The sequence below is a fragment of the Mytilus galloprovincialis genome, chromosome 4 (assembly GCF_965363235.1).
Source record: "Mytilus galloprovincialis chromosome 4, xbMytGall1.hap1.1, whole genome shotgun sequence".
NCBI classification, from domain to species: Eukaryota; Metazoa; Mollusca; class Bivalvia; order Mytilida; family Mytilidae; genus Mytilus; species Mytilus galloprovincialis.
This window is the reverse complement of record NC_134841.1, coordinates 8692109-8709078: the sequence shown is the minus strand read 5'-3', so window position 1 is coordinate 8709078 and position 16970 is coordinate 8692109. Positions and strand designations below refer to the sequence as shown.

Genomic DNA, 16970 nt, shown 5'->3' with positions numbered 1-16970 from the left:
TTCCACACATTTTTGTCCAGTCTGGAACTCTAATGTGAATGGACCCAAGAAGATGGTACTATACCATAATGTTAACCACCAGATGAAGATTTGCTTTTTGGGGTTGGCACTTTCAAGATGGCTGCCGTTACCATGGAAACGGAACAAATGTGAAAAAATCCAGTTTTTTGTTTTGGTGAACTATTTGGATACTATTTAACTCAGAATCATTATATTTTAATACAATGTAGGTGCCCACTATATACAGGTGTTGGATGATTTTTGGCACTCATTGGAACTACTATGTTGCCATGGAAACTACTCCAAAAAATTCAAAAATCTCAAAATGTTCCAAACTTAATGAAACTTCACAGTAACGATGAGCAACATTGGAAGATGTGGAATTTGGCGTTGGAATTTCCAAAATCGCTCTTGTTACCATGGAAACAATGCAAAAAGGTCAAAACTTTGAATTTTCACAGAACATTCTAGAACATCAATGTTTAATTTATTCTAGAGACATTAAATGGTATATGATTGTGGAGGGAAAAAATTGCAGCGGGGGTTTGACTTTGGAATATTCAAAATGGCCGCCGTTACCATGGAAACAGCAAAAATACGAAAAACTTAAAAATGCTTCAAATTTATTGAAATTTAAAACAAATGTTGCTCAGCTCATATAGACTTGATTTTTGAGTTTGGAATTTCCAAAATGGCCGCCGTAACCATGGCTACCGCTCACCTGGCAATAGGGGAAGGGTGCCATCCGCTATTGCTTGCAATGGCAAATCTAGTTATGGCACCCTAAACGGAGTTTGGGTGACATATTGTTATTCTACGTTTCTTTTTTTCTTATTATTTTTCTTCCACTTTTTTTGTCCAGCTTATATCTTGGAATTGGATGAACCAAATGTTATGGAACTATACCATAATATTAACCAACAGGTGCAGATTTGCAATCGGGGTATGGCATTTTCAAGATGGCCACCGTTACCATGGAAACGGAACAAATGTGAAAAATAAAATTTTTGTTTTTGGTGAATAATTTGAGTATGCATGAACATAGAATCATCTAATTTTCATATATTGGTGCTGTCCACTATATACAAGTTTTAGGGGATTTTGAGAATCTTTGGAACTACTACATTGCCATGGAAACTAAATACATTTAACATTTAACCCTATGGGAAAACCTTAAAGTACCATTTACTCCGTTAACAAGGAAGATCAAACTCAATGAAACTACATGGATATGTAACATGGCATGTTTCAAAGTGGCACTTGTCTTTGGAATTTTGAAAAAAGGTACCGTTACCATGGAAACAGCAAAAATTTCAAAAGTTTCAAATCGCTCCAAACTTTATGAAATTTTACAACAATGTTTATAGACATTTGTAGATGCGCTCTTTGACTTTGGAATATTCAAAATGGCTGCCGCTCACCTGGCAATGGGGGAAGGGTGCCATCCGTTATTGCTAGCAATTACAAATCTAGTTAAATGTTGTTTCTGCAGAAGAAGTAGATTTGTATAATCCATAGTGAGCATCATCTTCAGAAAAAAAATGTTCAATTCAAATAAAAGATTATAAAGGCTTACAATTTCATAGATATTTTAGTGAATAAACTTTAACAACCATGCTATATTCAGTATGTAAAATTATACAATATTTATAATCTATTGATTAATAAAAGAAAATAATCAACATCTATTTCATATATAGTAGAAAAACATCTTAAAGTGAATCAAACGTACATGTGCGTCGTTTGGAGTTGATGATCTTTGAGATATACTTAATCTGACATCTTCAGCGGTTGGATGAGGATTTGTGTGTCTTAAATCAGATGCTATACGTGCTGCTAAAATCTAAAACAAATAAGAACACGCCTTGCATTATTTACCATTTCTATCCAAATGTGTTCTTACAAAGCAGGATACGAAGAATACTTCAAATCGTGTCTATTATCACCAGTAATTATACAGAAATAGATTATATGGTTTTTTATGTGTATTACATGAACAGTATGACTTTTTTTATTCAAGCAATACAACATTTTATTTTTTCTCTGAATATTGAATCGCCAATTTGTAAATGTAAAATATTTTTTCCACTTTTATGCCAACATCCTCATAACTAGAATATATATTACACATGGTAGATTATAGAATTGTAAAATCTTGGTTTGTAGATTAATCGAGCTGTTAAATGGTGTTGATGACAATTCTTAACCCATTTCTGCAAATTATTTACGCTAATTGAAATTTTGGTTTAAAGGTCTCAAAACATATAGTTTAGATAAAGTTGCGTGCTTCGAGTTCTATTCAAATAATTATGATGACCTATAAACGTCAACCAGTATAATAACAATATATCTATCCGTAGCGCAAACGCAGTAATACACAAAAACGGCTGTTGCGCGTTATGACCAACTTATTTATATTGTCAGATATTCTCAATTTTCGACATCAAAATCCCAAGTTTACGAAGGCCAAGATTCAAATACAATATTTTGATCTCTATTGTACAGCAAAATAAACAAATTCGTCCATTCCAGTTCATTTTTTATGGTAAATTTCGAAACTCATAAATCAATAGAAAAAAACAAATCTGGGTTACAAACTAAAACTGAGGGGAACGCATCAAATATAAGAGGAGAACAACGACACAACAGAAACAAAACATCAAAATGTAACACACACAGAAACGAACTAAGCATTAGACAATATCCGATGAAAATAACACACATAACATAAAAACTAGATACATAAATTTGGGATAGAAAAGTATTCCGCGAAATGATGTTATCGTATTGGCATGGCAACGAAACAAGGTGACGTCACAAATATATGTCCGTAAACAAAATATCAAATGCAAATACCGGGCGTTTTGTACGCCTCTTAACGAATAAAATGACATTGGAAGACTATGTTCTGTAACACTCAGAAACGTGTGTTCGTCCCCCTAAACGTGTCCGATTCCCCAAAACGTGTCCATGACGTCAATGAACGGCAAAACATGTCTAGTTGTAAAAGAGCAACAACGCGTGTCATTTGTATAAACGCCCAAACGAGTCCATATCAAGCTTTTTTCTTTTACTGGAACTATCATTCGTTTCTATATTTGGAATATGTAGGTTATTTGGTTATTGTTGTATACTCATTTTACGATAGTTTACTATTTCATTAAATGATAAAAATCAATTACTTTAAGCCTTTTTCTCTGCGCATTAAATTCTTTGAAGCATTTTACTTTTTATAATGTGCCAACAGTTATGTTTTGGAAGGCACCATTATTTTTTTTTTTAATTTCAACAACTTTTATTTAAAACAGCCTCTATTACATAACAGAGATTGAAGGAGTATCTTACTGAAGACATAAACAAATCGGTCTATACTCGTATTTAATTTTTTTAATTAAAATCCTAACTAGTGTTTATCCAATATAATCTTAAAAATTTAAAGCCCACCCTTAAATAACCGGTATGATTATAGAACCTTTCTACAGTATCTATCGTTAACATGATTTCGTTCAAACTACATGATGCTCGTAAAATAAGTCTTAATAATTGCCCCTTATGGCAACAGCTTTTAAAACTATTATCAAAACACTGTTTACTATATGTAAGTTCTCCATCCAAGTTACAAATTGAGTCCGTCGGAAACGGAAATCCAAACCATATTAAGTACTGCAGCGGTTCTTATAAAAAAAAATATGAGAAAACAGTAACCGAAATGTTTGAAGAACTGCCTAAAATTGGTTTCAAAAGACCTACAAATATCAATTTGAACGTTACTCAAACTCTGAATACAGAACACGTTGGTAACAAAAAAAAGTGATGCTCGCATAGAAGATATGAAAAGACTTTAATTGCAGCAGACAGTTTTCCGTCTGATATGCTGACTGATTCTACAGTGACGCAAAAACGTAAAAGCAGTCACAGTACTTCTTCTGCTACGAAAAATGTAAAGAAAAATATATTGGTTGCTGCTATTAAGACTATGTCGTAACGCGTGAATGGCCTTCAGGAATCAGTCAACTACCTGATGACTGAGTAGCAGTACGATGCTAACAAACCGTATAACTTACAACAATGGTTCAACTCCAGTAGTATAATACCGTCAATACAAAGCACATTGAAAGCGGTCCCTCTTGGATTTGATAAAACAAGAGTTTGTTTTAATGATTTTCCCAATGACAAAATAGTTTCTAAAGTGTTTCAGAAACAAATAATACACAAGGAAATTACATTTGCTTCTCCTCATAATTCCTAATTTCGAGAATGTCAAATCATATACCATTTTAGCAGACGGTATGGAAATAATCTAGAGAATATGTCAGACCCATGCTTACAAGTTACAATGGAGGAGTTCATCACGGTCTTCAGAAATCGATTAGAGCAGAAGTGATCGCGACCTAATGGTTTTGAAAGATGTTTTAATAGGTTTGTCTACATTATGTTTATTACAATTATTAGAGAAAAGCATATCTAACCTACATCTGGTGAGAAAAACGGTTATTCCGATATTCTTGGTAGGAGTTTTTAATACAACAGGAAAAAAATTTGCAATGCTTTCAAAAGTATATCTGGTTGCCTTTTTTTACAAAAGTTCTGTAATTGTCGTAAGTATGACCATAGATATATTCCTGTCATAACAATACAGAGACAAAATATAGAAGAAAACATACATTCAAAAACACCGTTGCTGAGACTGGTACTCCTGTGGTTCCGAAAAATGACTATCATATATTAACCTACACCTACTCTGATTAAAGAAGACGCATTACAAAATATCACAATGAACCATCTTTTGTATTTTACGTAAGTAATTGTTTCAAATATATTTTTGACAATAAGGTATCTATATTTAGTTTAAAAACCATTGAATGTTGTAAAAATTGGTCTACAGAATCACAACTAAACGCATCTGTACATTTAATACACGTGCTCAATATACATGCTTTTTTGTTTATGTTTTACTTGAAGGTGACAATCGGTAAACTACGGCTTCAAAACACGACAATTGAGTAGCGACCATATTTTCACCTCATAACAGACAGAAAGAAAACAAAATGACGATTATACGATATGTTTGCGTAAAAAATTATAAAATCATGCACAGAAGACTACGTTTATGTTATATACATGCATAGGTTCAAGAATTTGATAAAGATTATTTTTCAACAGTCACTCGTTTCATATGACTTTAAATACAGAAAAAAAATATAAACTTTGATTTGGCATTCATAAAAAAAAACAGAGTTGGTGAGTTTCGGAACCATAAAGATATTTCAGCCGATACATTAAATTGATTATGGATGATCAGTACTATTACTGGAAATATTTTTTTTACATAATTGAAATCCATATGACACTTAATTCTTTATTGAAGTCGTGTACACATTATACATTCTCATTAAAAATCACAATAGGAGCATATTAAAGTATATTTACCAATTCTTGTGTCATTTTTACAAGTCGATGGAGTTCATTTAATGGAATAACTTTACCCTTGGTCTTGCTTACTGCCATTTCCATTACCTGAAATGAAATTAGTTTTATTACTAAAATAAATATTCGACTATGTCCATAATTTATACAAACAAAAACTCTATTCAGTATGATGATTTTCCATAAACATTGCAACACTTATTTCTATTTGGTTTTTATCTTTTCACATGTCACACTCATTTTTCCCAAAACAAAATGTATCCTTCTATTTTGATTTCGATAACATCGGTTGAATACTTTCAGAACTTTGAACTGTATGTTAAATAGAACTGACTTTTATGATTGTTTTTTTAAGTATCTAGGTCACTGCTGGTGGACGTTTCGTCCCCGAGGGTTTTACCAGCCCAGTAGTCAGCACTTTGGTGTTGACATGAATATCAATATGAATATGTGGTTTATATAAATTTCCTGTTTACAAAACTTATAATTTTTCAAAAAACCAAGGATTTTCTTATCCAATGAATAGATTACCTTAGCCGTCTTTGGCACAACTTTTTGGTATTTTGGATCCTCAATGCTCTTCAACTTTGTACTTGTTTGGCTTAATACATATTTTGACAAGAGCGTCACTGATGAAGACGAAACGCGCGTCTGGCATACTGAATTATAATCCTGATACCTTTGAAAACTATTGTCAACTATAAAAGTAATTTTGCATGTGGTATCGTAATGTAATAACTTACTTCGTTTCGTATGTTGTCTCCTATTGGTACATAGAATATTTTGATTGAATGACTTTCTATTATTGATATCACACTTCCCATATCATCCTGCTCCTTAATTTAAAAAATAAATAAAACGAAAGATATTGATTATAGTGTCTGTATTTTTCACCTGATAATAACAGATAATTTCAAATATACACATTTTTAAGTTCATTTAAAGCTTATAATTAATCATTTCTTCAGTGCGGGATTGACAGTTTCTGTTAAAATTCACACTAAAATCGGTATATATAATAGGTTTATAAAATTTCAATGGTTTTATTTCTTATACATACTGTTATAGGTATTTGAATGAATTTTAATTATTATAGTTTGTGTCGACAAATATTCATTAATCATTTTTTGATTGATTTACTAGTAGAGAAACTGAATACAGAAAAGATTTTTGTAAGCTCTCTATAATACGCGACCTACCAAAATCGAAGCAATCAAGCATTCACCTTCATTATGTTTATCAGAATTAAGTTGTCTATTTTGTACCTATCATTTATCTTATTGCGTTTCTCTAAATGTTTAAATTCTCTAAAATCCATATAAGATACAATGTTAGTTTTTGGGATCTAGTAAAGTTTGTATTTAAAATCGAAATGTGCCATTCGAAAGAAAAATTTTATTCTAAAAAAGACATCTTAGTGCACAAGAGCATAATTATTATTCTATAAACAAAGTAATATCTGTGGACCATTCGGGAAAAATTGCGCATTATGATCACAGATTTATGAGACTAAAGTAATATTTGATTACACAGGAATGAAATATACTATTCAAGGACAATATATATCAATGAACAAAATTCGAAAAACGTACTGTATCGTATTAGCCTGTGTTTCCTACATATATACGTTTTGCGAATTTTGTTCATTGATATATATTGTCCTTGGACAGTACAATATACTGTATCAAAGGATGCTATTGAACTTTTCAAAAATACGATTAAAAACAGACGATCATCAACATAATCATACGATGAAAATTTAAATGTTACTGCATTAGAAAAAAAATTGGCCAATACCACATTTTGTGACCCCGCTTTTGGTTGTTCACGAATATAGTTCCTTGGTATTATAGTGTCTTTTTTTTATTTTTTTTTATGCTTTCTTGATTAATTTCTTAATTTTATGAGGTTGGAATGAAAGAAGAGAGTTGAAATAAATCAAGTTTTAAGAAGCATTATTTTATTTATTTAGTAGCGAGAATAAGTGATTAGGCCAGTTGCATACAGGTAAAATTTATAGTTTTCGTAGAAATGTTTTGGCTTATTTTATGACCTCTACAGAAGGGATTTTCCTTAATATTGGATAATAAATTATTAAACCTTTATTTGATAAAATATATTAAAAAAGTCACATTTCAGCTTACATGCCCTAAATTTAGCTTTTTCAGCTGACTGTTTCAATATTTTTACAAAAATAGCATGCTTAATTTCTCTCGGACAGATTTTTCTGATTACTGCGGATTCATTAATTTTTGTGGGTATCAATTTTTGTGTATTGAGAAAAACTTGCATGTTCGTGTATATTTAATTTTGGGGTTTTGCCGCAGTCAAGCCTACAGAAAATTTGTTATTCGTTGAACATTTAATTTGTTAACCTGTACCCACTAAAGTCAACAAAATTGGTATCCAAAAAATAATGAATCTACAGTATCAATTTTTGTATGTGTTTTTTCTCTAAGATGTTTTACTCTTTTTTAAACTATGGACTAAAAGAAAGTTTGTTAAACTTAAAATGTGTGCAAAATGTGCTGTATTAATGGTTTAAGTCTAAATGTCAGTATTACGCAAGTGTAATGCGAGGTTCTATGTGCATTAAAGTTAGCTTCAATTTAGCTGATTTTACTGAATGTGAACCAAATGCACATACTATTACTAGCTGTTTACCGTGTCACTTTTACAGACCACCTTTATGTTCTTTTGTTGGATAGCTAGTGGTTGAAATAGTAACCTTTGGGGTCTGAAATGTCATGCAGTTTTCAAACAGTAAAGTGCATAATCTTTGCATCAGACCATAATAACTACAGATAAGGTTGAAAGCAACAGTGTTGTTACATCCAGGCTTAGTGTTTCATCATATCTAAGCAGAGATTTGGACAAATAGAAGCATATATCCATCTTCTATATCATTTATGTTTTTTGATATCCAAAAATTGGGAACAGCCTAAATTGACAACTTGTTTTTTTAAGCTTGACATTGTTTAATACCATTTCATTGTCATGTGTCATGCGATTTAAAACTCATTTTTCAATGAAAACTACATTTATGATATATAGATGGGGGTTTTCTTTCGTAACAACTTCTTAAAATTGTTATTTGTAGAAAATATTACTTTCTATTAGAACGCCCCACTTTATTTGAAAATCTCTGTTTTTTTGGCACAGGGTCATATAAAATTATCTTTTGGCCAATTTTTATAAAATCTGATTCATTCAGTATGCTATCTTTAACTTTACAGCCAATTGAATTCAGTGTGTAAGAAAATGTAATATCTTTGGTTAGCTTGTTTGCTAGCTCAACCGTGAAGTCATTATTAGGTAAGGCATACATCCTTCCTTTGGTCATCTGTAGGACTTATATTCTTTAAAAGGATACCTAACCTAATAACTAACTGTGACCTTTTGACCAAAATATAATTGTTTTCAAAACTTGAACCACACGCTTTATCAGAATAATTACTATTATGATAATTCTGTTTTGAAAGAAAAATATATACATGAGCATTTCCTATAAAATATAATGGATCAATGCCAATTTCATTCTTCTTGTCTATGGAAGTATTTCCAGCCATTTTATCAGTAAAGACTATGATAAATCCAGGAACTTCATTTTCCAATATCTGTGATACAGTACCTGCTTCAGAAAAAAAACAAAATGAATGTGAAAATATAAAAATATGGCATTTCAAATGTCTAAGACGTTACAATTCATCGTTTTGATAAAGATAAAATAATAATCAATAAAACGAGGTTTTACGGAAGAGAGAGGGACGAAAGATCCCAGATGGACAGTCAAACTCATAAATCGAATATAAAGTGACAATGCCATGGCTAAAAATAAAAAGGACAAACAGACAAACAATAGTACACATGACACAACATAGAAAACTAAAGAATAAACAACATGAACCCCAAACGTTAATAAAACACAAAAGAAAATACATATCCATTTTCAACATACAGTTCTCATCAATAGACAATGATCTAAACCATTAAAACATTTATATATACATGTATATAGATATATACCGCATGACAGACAGGAAAGATAGACAAACGTTAACACTATACATCAGGTTCTGTGTAACGAATCTTAAGAAAACCCACAAGGAAAGGCATCGCTCGACTAACGAAAGCTGTATTGGATTGTCCTATTTGGAAAACAAATCTAACATTGTTGAGCTAAATTAGAGACGATGAAATTAATTTTTATACTAATTGATAAGTTAATTTACGCAATATAAAGTTTCTCTGCATTCCTATCATGTTTTTTTTTATAAGCATAAATTAAAATTCCAATTTCTAGTAGTAGATAATATATGATTACTTCCAAGTACTCCAGAAAGTCCCATCAACAATCCTCCAAATAATGGCGCTTCTCCTCCAGGTCTCAGTTGACCTTCAAAAGATATAACATGCACATTTATGACTTTATTTTTATGTTATATTTACAGAACAAATGTTCTCAAGTAAGTCATCAAGAATTAAACAATTGTTAAATCTATGATTTGTAATCTATTTGTATTTTTTTGGTATTTCTGTATTCTTTCCAATAACAAGAAGTAAATCGTTCATTTTTACTTATTCACAAGTATTCATCATCATATGTTTTCGAAATACGACAGTTGCTTTATTGATATAATCCTTACTAATTTCCTTCAAGACAAGGTCATAATTAGATGTTGATTCGACAATTAATCCAGATGTCTCTCCAAAAACAGCCAGACCAATGTTATCCTCTAACGATGTGACCATTTTAACTTGTTTTATTCCTAAAAAGATACAAAACAAATTACTATTTCAAAGTAGATCTCGTTCACAACTGCCTCTGTTATACAAGCAGTTCTACTTAAAAATCCAATTTAGAGACGTTATAACATATTATATACTAAATTAAGCAAAACTACGGGCATTACATGCGGAGCAGGATCTGCTTACCCTTCAGTTGTTTATAGGCATATTCCAATTTTGATATTCAATATAACGCATAATCAAAGTATATTGTAAAGCTTTAATCTTTAAGAATGCAAGGAGAACCAATTTGGTCTAAATCTTGAATGAGATTATCAGAAATAACTCAGGGGTAACTTACTTTGCATTTGAATCACAAAATTTAACTTCATTTTTTCTGTTGGTAGAACTTCTTAATTAAGAAATCATCCAATATAGAATATAGAAATACCATTTATATCCTGCACCCATTCAGTTGTCAGACACATGTATAAGCAGAATATATAATCAATGATTACTCTTATCACTACAAAAAAGCCCATGAAATCAATAAAACAAATCAAGAATGTTCAGTCAATTGATACAGTAATTCGTTCCTTTTTAAAAGTTAGGTTGTAATCATTTCAGCAGTTTCTAAGGGATGGATTTTCGTTAACAAGTGAACCTTCTATCATATTATTCACTTATGAATTATAATAAGAATGTCATTACATTTCGAACAAACGAGTAAATTGAATCCACAATTTGTAGAATTATTATTGTTTCTTAAGACACAGAAAAAAAAATTGAAATTTCACTCCTGTTCACTTTTGATACATCACCAACCAAAAATTTCTTTTAGGCGAAGGGGATACAGTGATATGCAGTGAAGTTTAGCGTTTGATAGTTCATTGATAACATTCTGGTGTATCATAAACAAACAACTTGTAACGTCTTATTTCATTGGCCGAAAGATTCAAATACAACAGCAATGTTGTCAGTGTGCACGTGAATTGACACAGGTGACCAAAAATGTAATTTACTATGTAACTACGAACGTAAAAACAATGATTTGTATAGTTTACAAACCTTTGGTCAAAAGAATTAAATAAATGTTTTGTTAACTTCAAATAGTTGGGTCGAAATATTATACTGATATTTTGTATTAAGTAATATTCTAAGTTCTCTATGCATGCAGCAATCTCATAATACTGATCCATTACAATAATTAATAATGGGTTGCACTGACATTCCTCTTTTATTATTTTCAAGCTATAAAACATACGCACAGTAGCTATAAGCGTACCATAAACTGAGGAAATTGTCCCCAAAAGATAGTAACAAAATAACTTTAATCGTATCATTTGTGCACCTGAATGAATTCAGTGAAGGCATGTTGTTGTAATAAATTGAAATGTTACATCGGCGAAGATTATTTCTTTTGTATGTGTGGAACTAAATAATAAATTAAAACTCGCGAGAGGTGTCTCAGTTTATAAGGAACAATTCTCATTTGAATTGTTTTACATTGTCATTTCGGGGCCTTTTATAGCTGACTATGCGGTATGGGCTTTGCTCATTATTGAAAGCCGTACGGTGACCTATAAAATAAAATTAAGAATGAAAATGGGGAATGTGCCAAAGAGACAACAACCCAACCATAGAGCAGACAACAGTAGAAGGTCACTAACAGGTCTTCAATGCAACGAGAAATTCCCGCACCCGGAGGCGTTCTTCAGCTGGCCTCTAACCAACTATATACCAGTTCAGTGATAATGAACGCCGTACTAAACTTCAAATTGTACACAAGAAACTAAAAGTTATAATAATACAAGACTAACAAAGGCCAGAGGCTCCTGACTTGGGACAGGCGCAAAAATGCGGCGGGGTTAAACATGTTTGTAAGATCTCAACCCTCCCCCTATACCTCTAGCAAATGCAGAAAAGTAAACGCATAACAATACGCACAGTAAAATTCAGTTCAACAGAAGTCCGAGTCTGATGTCAGAAGATGTAACCAAAGAAAATAAACAAAATGAAAATAATACATAAATAACATCAGAATACTAGCAGTTAACTGACATGCCAGCTCCAGACTTCAATTAAACTGATTGAAAAATTATGTCTTCAACATATGAATATCAGGCACAATCCTCCCCGTGAGGGGTTTAGTATCATACCATCATAACATATATGAGAAGAACATAACCCGTGTCATGCCAACAACTGGTTTATTAATAATACATGTGTTAAGTTCCGATGCAAAGACCCGCTAAGTGAATCAATATTAACTCCAAAATATGCAATTTTTAATGACCTGACAACAGTATCGTAACTATATCCCTTCTTAATAAGTCTATTTAAAGGTAGTTGTTAATTTCTGTGTCATTTTGGTCTCTTGTGAAGAGTTGTCTCATTGGCAATCATACTACATCTTCTTTTTTAAATATAAATGTTCTGTTTTCGATTTTATTGGATGAACATTTATCATTTAATTTTATACTATAAGATAACATTGTTGAACTATCCGCTAAAGTATATGTAGTATGTATTCGTACTTAAAATGAAATACAAAACGAAACGTGTATGATAAACTGATAAAGAAAATATCAAGAAATTAAGGATGACTAAATGCATGTACAAGAGGAAACTCACCTTTTTATCAATACATTTAAATGATTTGAATAAACACTTTTTTTTTAAACTCTTTGTTTCTATTTATATAGATATGGGAAGATGTGGTTTGAGTGCCAATTAGACAACTCTCCATCAAAATAACAATTTATAAAAGTAAACCATCATAGGTCAATGTACGGTCTTCAACACGGAGCCTTGGCTCACACTGAACAACAAGCTATAAATGGCCCCAAAATTACTAGTGTAAAACCATTCTAAAGGGAAAACCAACGGTCAAATTTTTACAATATATAATTTACGTTCGTTTTTCAACCGAGAATAGCAAAACCTTATGAAGTATATCGTAGGAGTTTTTAAACTCTATTTAATCATCCCCTGTGCCATGATTTGTCATCTCCGTTCTTTTACAAAGCATGGTTGGTTACATGTTATGAATTTACTTACAATTTCGGGATTTTTTTTTCTTCAAGTAAACGGAATCAGAAAAAAAATCACTATCTTATGTCGAATACCTAAAACTTGGCAAACAATATGAAAAGTGTTTGTAGTAAAGTACGGTTTCATTTTTTAAGTACAACATTAATTCATCGAGTTAATTGAGTAAAATAAAAGGCAGGATAAGTAACTTGGGAGGAGTCAATGAAAAAAATATGTGAATGGAGTTTTTTTTATCCTACATTGAACTTTTGATGTCGTCCCTTGATCTAGAGGAGACATTTAAATTGAATATTCAGATGTGAAAACTATTAAGATTTTAAAGTTTAAACTTAACTACCAATTGCAGAAAACTATAAAACCAATGAATTTCACATGCACATTTATAAAAGCTAGAATTGTGATTGGAATCATGTATGCGAATACGACGATGGAAGCTTTAAACGACCTTGACCAGCTACGTGAATATTAATTTGTCCATTCAACATTATAGTACGTGTGTTCTATTTTCGCAGGTGTGAGGTCGAAGGTTTGAATTGACCAATGAAAACGATCGTTCCTTAGAGAGTTAATCTAATAAAGTTGTTTGACGGATTATGTCGCACGACCTTTCGCAAAGCTTGGCCGCAGTTAGGTGTACTAATACCATTATATAACAATCATTCGTCTAGTTCTTCTTAATAATACAGAATTTGATCACCAAAATCAAAATTTGTTCCATCGTTCTTTTCCTTCTTTTTCTAATTTGAAACATCATGTGAATAACCAAAATATTTAACAAACAGTTCAATAGTTTGAAATTAAACGAATACAAATAGACATTAGTTGAGTCAACGTACATACCATTAACATATTTTGTTGCTGCTTCGATCATTGTAGTAAATGATTTGCCTTGCATTCGTCCAGAACAATCCAACACCAATGTAACATCATGTCCGCGTCTTTCACGTTGTATTTTTTCAGACTCAAGCTTCAATAATGCTATAAAAGTATGGCTTTTTTTATGGTATTTGTACTTATAGTGTCATTTCTTTAAAATTGAGGATTTTCAAAAATTTTATTATATAGAAAACAAACAACATAATACATTTTAACACCTATGTATAGAATCGAAACGTTATCGGGCGATTAACATTACTCTTTAACCATTTTAATTCAATAGAAAATGTTATTGCAAATTCATATTTGTGACAAAAAACAAATCGCATTTTATGGAATTCAAATAAATGTAATAATACTACACATGAGTCTGATAACACCTGAATATGATAGATAGATTATTAGTTTTCTTTCTTTCAAATTGGTTTACCTGCACCCTTGAAATGCCTTTAAGAATGTCTCGAATTCCTTTTTCTAAAAATTGAATTCATCCTGCTCTGGGGCAATAGGTTTGCCCTTTCTGTCAAATGATACGAATTAGACCTATTTCAATCTAAAAAGTAGTCGTATCTTTTCTCGGAATTCCACTGAAAGAGTTCTATTGAGGGGGATTTGATTGAGCCTAATTGGATTGTCTTTGGTCATCTGCCCAGTTAATGCCAAGATATTAACAAAAACAAAATTTACCCTTTTAGCTCATCTGCTTTCCATAATCCCTATCTAGAACCATAATAAAATATATTTCTGAAGGTGTTCAATCATCAATTCATATAGGTTGATCTTTGTATTATTTCTTAGGTGGTCAAAAAGTGGAGGCAGGGGTTCTATAGAAGTTAAATATATAAGTTTAAACTCTTAGATGTTTAGGGCATATAAATGTTGAAAATATGTTGCACAGCCCTTTGAATAAAATAGAAGTACATATCAACTTTCCGTGCTGGGATATGTTTTTTTCACAAAAATTTATAGCAAAAGTGGCACAGTTTTTAATGAAAAGAGGGCTCGGCTCCTACATGTCCTATGGGAAATTGCATTGTTTATATTTACAGATTTGTAACCTTTATATGGTCAAAATAGAATATATGTGTGTTCATCTGATGAGTAAAGCCTTTTTCAACTGATTTTTATGGTTTGTTCTTATGTTGTACTGTACTGTAATACCACTTTCCAAGGTTAGAGTGAGGGTTGAGATCCCGCTCACATGTTAAACCTCATCACATTCTGTATGTATGTACCTGTCCTACGTCAGGAGCCTGTAATTCAGGGGTTGTCGTTTGTTTATGTGTTACTTATTTGGTTTTTCGTTCAATTTTTGTACATAAATTAGTCCGTTTGTTTTTCTCATTTGAATTGTTTTATTTTGTCATTTTGGGGTCTTTTAAAGCTGACTATGCGGTATGGGCTTTGCTCATTGTTGAAGGTCGTACAGTGACCTATAGTTGTTAATGTCTGTGTCATTCTGATCTCTTGTGGCAATCATCCAAGGGTATCACCGTCTCAGTAGTCATCACTTCGGTGTTGACACGATTGTCAATTATATATTCATTTTTATAAATTTACTGTTTTAAAAAGTATGATATATTCAAAATATCAATTTCTTATCTCAGGCATAGATAACCTTAGTCGTATTTGGCACATTTTTTTTTTGGAATTTTTAAGTCATCAAAGCTGTTTAACTTTGTACTTGTTTGGTTTTCTACAAAATTTTATCTGAATGTTACTGGAGAGTCATATATAGACGAAACGTGCGAATCAAATTATAAGCCGGATACTTTTGATAACTATTTACTACTGTATTTTACAATAATAGTTTTTTGAAATGCTTTTAATATAAAAAAAAAAAAAAAAAAAAAAAAAACTATTTCAAACAGGTACTAGACACTTCATGTCAGAACACATAGGGCGAGCTGACAATAATAAAAGTTTTGGTTTTAAATTTTATCAAAACATTGTAACAGGGTTTGGGGCAAAACATGTATTGTAAACGAAAAGTTAGAGTATAGGAAGTAATTTCTTTAAGACTAGAATTCTGATAAATAAGTATTATTTAGAGAAAAAGTGTTTTGCAAGAGTATTCTATTTGAAGAAATGTTTGCATATAGAGGAAAAACGAACATATAGAATTTCACAAAATCTGGTGTATCTCAGAGGTTTAAACAAAATTAACTCAAGTACAAAGTTTTATGAATACTTCATGAAGATTAAAACAATTATGGGCCTTAACCATGATGACTCAAAATGTATTCAGTTTATAGTATGCATAGTTTATTTTACGGCTTGAATTTATAATGTATTCTTAATGAATGCATATTTGTAACTTTTATTTTAGAAATGATTATATTAACTTTTTGCAGTCATTGAAACGTACCGACCTTTCTTGAATATTTTTTTTGGTGTGTGTCTGTCCTTTCGATAAATCAAAAGTAAGACGTAACACCTTAATCTGCTTTTTTTTCACCGCGGCATAACAAATACAAGCTAGAAATACCAAAATACCTCAGTTAAACTAGCAATAGTGTGTTCTATCCTAAATATGTAGTGAAAATTCCATATTCGCTGAAAAAGCCAAAATTTCAACATTGAGGACACAGTGTCAAAAGTGGCACCGGTTTAGCCGCTCATGTAGTTCCAGGGAAATCGCATTGCCTATATTAACATGATTGCAACCCTACCGGAGCACCTGAGATCACCCATAGTTTTGATGGGGTTCGTGTTTCTTATTCTTTAGTTTTCTATGATGTGTTTGCTATTGTTGTCTGTTTGTCTTTTTCATTTTTAGCCATGGCGTTGTCAGTTTATTCTCGATTTATGAGTTTGACTGTCCCTTTGTTATCTTCCATCCCTCTTTTAGCTGAAGGAGGTAAAAAACAAAGAATACATAACTT

At 31.5% G+C, this 16970-nt stretch overlaps 1 protein-coding gene across 1 annotated transcript in view; it reads right to left on the bottom strand.

The window, feature by feature from the left end:
• LOC143070956 (uncharacterized) overlaps window positions 1-16970 on the bottom strand; it is a 42955-nt gene that overhangs the window by 14297 nt on the left and 11688 nt on the right. The window contains exons 3-9 of the mRNA XM_076245057.1: window positions 14050-14187; window positions 10074-10196; window positions 9752-9823; window positions 8922-9058; window positions 6171-6263; window positions 5431-5517; window positions 1733-1843 (exon numbers count right to left, since the gene is read on the bottom strand). Coding sequence (XP_076101172.1) covers window positions 1733-1843; window positions 5431-5517; window positions 6171-6263; window positions 8922-9058; window positions 9752-9823; window positions 10074-10196; window positions 14050-14187 — 761 coding nt within the window. The remainder of the gene's footprint in view (window positions 1-1732; window positions 1844-5430; window positions 5518-6170; window positions 6264-8921; window positions 9059-9751; window positions 9824-10073; window positions 10197-14049; window positions 14188-16970) is intronic.